At 56.1% G+C, this 4,374-nt stretch overlaps 1 protein-coding gene across 1 annotated transcript in view; it reads left to right on the forward strand.

Annotated features, from left to right (window-relative positions):
• The first annotated feature begins 3,920 nt into the window (after positions 1 to 3,920).
• Positions 3,921 to 4,374, forward strand: part of RMDN3 (regulator of microtubule dynamics 3) — a 71,692-nt gene continuing 71,238 nt past the window's right edge. Inside the window, exon 1 of the mRNA XM_019552039.1 lies at positions 3,921 to 4,343. Coding sequence (XP_019407584.1) covers positions 4,160 to 4,343 — 184 coding nt within the window. The 5' untranslated portion in view covers positions 3,921 to 4,159. The remainder of the gene's footprint in view (positions 4,344 to 4,374) is intronic.

Consider the following 4,374-nt stretch of genomic DNA (forward strand, 5'->3'; position numbering starts at 1 on the left):
CTGGGCGTCAGTTGTCAGTTGCCCCATCTGGTTTAGCAGGGGTCCAACGTTGCCCTTGCTTTTCCTCCGGCTCCCCACATATCTGAAAGAGAACTTTTTATTGTCCTTGATGCTCAAAGTTAGTTGGAGTTCAGTTGCAGCTTTGGCTTTCCTGGTTTGCTCCCTGAAGGACCAGACCAATGCAGAATAATCCTCCTTGGAGGTGAATCCCATTCTCCATGCTTTGTAGGCCTTTCTTTTTAGCCTTAGGAGGTCTGCTAGATCCCTGGAGAGACAGGGGGGCTGCTGTGTCCTCTTGCTGCCTTTCCTCCGAGATGGAATAGAATTAGCTTGTGCACTGAGGATTGCTCCCTTGAGGAGCAACCACTCTTCTTAAACTCCCCTCTCCCTGGGATCATGGTCCCTTAGGGCCTCACTGACCAGTCTCCTGAGCTTGTTGAAGTCAGCTTTCCTGAAGTCAAGGACTTCTGTGTTGCTGACTGACTAAGTATGAATAAGGATCGTAGGCCAGTTTAAGGCAGATGGTGAAGGTGGTCACTGTCACCCAGCTTCCCATCGATCACTAGGTCACCAATTAGGTTATTCCCAGTAGCCAGTACCAGGTCGAGCAGCACTTTGCCTCTCATTGGCCCATAGACTTCTTGAGTCAGGTAGAAGTCATCCAAGCATGAGAGGAAGCTTTGCGACCACTCAGATTTTGCTGAGTGATCCTCCCACAAGATGTCTGGGTAATCGAAGTCGCCCATGACAACCATGGTCCTGGAGCATGCAGCCTCAGCCAGTTCCCAGGAAAACTCCTGGTCAAGCTCAGGACTTTGGGAGGTCTGTAGTAGACTCCCACCGTTGTGTCCCCTGTGCCATGTTCCCCATGGATTTTAACCCAGAGGGTCTCCAGTCATCCAAGCTGGTCACCAAGATCAGCTTGCAGGAACGTGTAGCTTTCCTTAACATAGAGAGCTACACTTCCACCCCTTTTATCTACACTATCTCTCCTGTACAGGGTATAGCCATGGGTGGAGTCCCACCAAGTCTCCACTATCCCTATGACATCATAATTATTTGCATTGAGCAGGAGGACGAGCTCCTCCTGCTTGTTCCCGAAGCTCCTGGCATTTGTGTACAGGCAGGCAAGTGTCCCCTTGGGGGCTCTTGCCTTGCCCAAAGATTGTACCAGGGGTGGGCTCCCTTAAGTGCCTTGGCCTGCTGGCTTTGCAAGGGTTGCTCAGCAGGCCAGCAGTGGCGGTAGTCCCCCTGTCCCCTAATGGGCTTAATTTAAAGCCTGGTGGAGCAGGTTAGCCAGTCTGGCTGAGAAGAGCCTCCTCCCCAAGGGAGAGAGGTGGAGGCCATCCCTTCCCAGCAGCTCACTGCCTCTCTCACCAAAGAGCGGGCTGCGGTCATGGAATGACACAAGCGCCACAGTCTTTGGTTAACTACCTCCTCTCCCTCCTCAGCCCATACCTCGAGACCGGGAGGCTTGATGAGAACACCACCTGTGCCCCCAGACCCTTTAGCCCCCCTCCCAAATCCCTGTAGCACCTCATGACCTGGCTGGGAGCGCTCCGAGCCATGTCATTGGTGCTCACATGAATAAGGAGCATAGGACAGTGGTCTGTAGGCTGGAGGAGCTTTGGGATCTCCGCAATGTCCTGGATGCGGGCCCCTGGGAAATAGCAGACTTCCCGAGCTAAGGGGTCAGGGCAGCAGATTACCCTCTCAGTCCCCCTCAGGATGGAGTCTCCCACAACAAACACTGTACATTTTGTCTTGGGGAGAGTGGGGGCAGTAGCTGCAATTGAGCCTGTGTTGCCTATGGAAGCTGGCAAATCAGCAGGCTCTGCTAGAGCAGCAAGAGGTGCGTACCTGTTGCTAAGCTCCAGCAGGGTAGGTAGGGGCCTTGGTGCGGCGGGCCTTAGGGCCCTTGACCACCTTGGTCCATGCCCCTGACAGGACAGAGCAGGAGGTCCCGGAGTCCTCCTTTGTCCTGGAGGGAGACTGTGGTCTACCCTTCAGCTCCCAGGGGAGAAGGGCCTGGCAGTAGAAGTAAATTACCTGCTCACAGTTCCTGATGGCACGCAGTCTCTGGACTGTGGGCTGGAGCTCCTCCAGCTGGTGTGCCAGAGACCCCAAATGGGAGCAAACCCCACAAGGGGAGGTGGCAATGCTCCCGGGCCCCAGAGCCTGAAAAAGCAACAGGCAGCCCCCGCAGCCGAGGGCCATTGCTTTAATAAAGGCAAGTATATGCCAAATAAGACAAGCAACAGAGTTCAACTGCAATTGTGGTATGATATATTCTGATATCATCATTAATATCCGCAGGGATATGAATTCAGATTCATGCTGCCCTGAGGATCTGTTATTGCTTTACTGATAAGAGGAGTGGAAATAATGTTTGGAGCCTTTCAAGTCATGCAGTCTTCTTTTTCCTTTCAATATTTGACCTTTATCAGAACAAACGTGCTTCAATTACTTTCACTGAAAGCTTCTACCCCAGCTGCACTATCTGAAAGGCAAAGAATAGATTTCCAGGCAAGATAGCTGGATAGCTCAGACTGAGAAACTGCTTTACTTCTCAAATTATCTGAACACAACACAAAGGCCAAAAGTTTTTGAAGACAAAAGAATCCAAGCTTAAATGAGTAACACGTTTAAAGGCTGGAAGATCCAAAGCCTTGGCTTTCCCAGTCCCATTTCCTGCCTCTCCACCAAAACCACTGCCTCCTTGTGGTCCAGGTTAACATAAAATGCAACTGGGGCATGAGGACTCAGAGAAGTAGTTCTCAACCTTCTTAGAGGCCAGGTAGTGCCAGCTCTCAGCTTTCACTCCTGTTTTGACTACAGTAAAAGAACAGAGCGATTCTTCTGTAGCAAAGATCACAGAAAAATTCTGTCCTGCTGGGTTCTATTTGACACCATGAAATCCTATTTGAAATCTCTGGGGCTGCATCGAAATGAGTGTAGATGTTTGTTTCCTGGGGGGCAAGTAGCAGGAGCATACCTTGTGTCATTGCTACTTGCCCAGGGGGAACACCTGTGCCATGTGTGCTCTGGCACATGGCAGGTTACCCCAGGTGGGGTAGGGGAGGCTGGAGACATGAACTGCACTGGCCCCAGCAGCCTTACCTAGGGTCCTGGGGACCACCTGGGGCTGCAATCACGGCAGGAAGCCTGGCCATCAGCTGGAATGAGGCTCCAGCCAGCCAGGCTCCAGTTTCCAGAGATGTGCAGTGCTACCATTATGTGCCCCTCCCTTTCTTTGGCATGGGTTTTTTCGAAATTGGAATCAAGAAACCCCCCTCTCTGCTGCAAGACAGCAGCACGCGGAGCACCTGTATGTGTAGTGTTGTGCCACACACGGGTCTGCAGCAGCACATCCCTTACACCTGCGCTTGTCTGGACATGGCTCCGCGCTTCTCTCATGACGCGCGTTTGCCCACCTCTGAGCGCTGACACTGCGCAGCCCCAAGGAACCCTTGCAAGGGTCTCACGGCGCCTCAGCTCCCTGCCTGAGGACCACTGAAGCAGGGGTTTCGGGCAGGAAGGCCAAGAGCACCCCCCACACCGTTCTGCAACTAGTTCCGCATGTTCGGATCTCCCCATCACCGGCCAACATCCCAACAAAGCACATGCGCAGCTAGAAGAACCCAGGGGAAGGACCCTCCCCCCATTCCGCTCCCCTGCCACATGCTCATTGGGCTTGCGAGTCACGTGCCTTTCCGCATGGCCGGACACTTGCTCTCCAGCAGGGGGTGCTAGACAGGGCTCGATTGCGTAATTCCACCGCCGCTCGCTTGCAGCAGGGAGGCTCTGTAGACGTCATCTTTGTGTGCCAGGAAGGTGTTCGTCCCGGCTGTGGCGGGACGGTGGCCGAGCGGGGCCAACCCGAGCAGAAAGCGTAAGGCACGGCGGCGTGAGTAATTCCCGGCGCCCCGCTGTGTATATGACTTTATGTCATGTGGGCGTCGAGACCGGGAGCTGTGAGAGCCCCCGGAGGGGCCGCCGGCAGCACCGCCACAGCCCGCGCTGGCGGCCAGGGGCCGCAGGATGACGGCGGGCAGCCCCGCCCCCGGGGCCGAGCCGGGAGGCGCGCACGTGGGCAGGCGGGTGCGCGGGGTCGAGCCGGGACCCCGCGCTGACACCTGGTCGCTCGTTGCAGGTCGCCATGGCCAGGCCGGGGCCCGCTCGCCTGGCGTTGGTGCTGGCGCTGGGCGCCGCGGCGGGACTCGGGCTTCTCTACGCGCTCCGCCGACAGCGGAGAAACAGGCCGTGGCGCAGCGGCAGCGCCGGGGACTGCCCCGGGCAACGCGCGGAGGACGCGGCGGGGGGCTCGCGGCGCCGGGACTGCGGTACGGTACCGCCGCGCGCGCTCGGCCCCCC

Source organism: Crocodylus porosus, unplaced genomic scaffold (genome assembly GCF_001723895.1).
Source record: "Crocodylus porosus isolate Cpor-Errol unplaced genomic scaffold, CroPor_comp1, whole genome shotgun sequence".
NCBI lineage: Eukaryota > Metazoa > Chordata > Crocodylia > Crocodylidae > Crocodylus > Crocodylus porosus.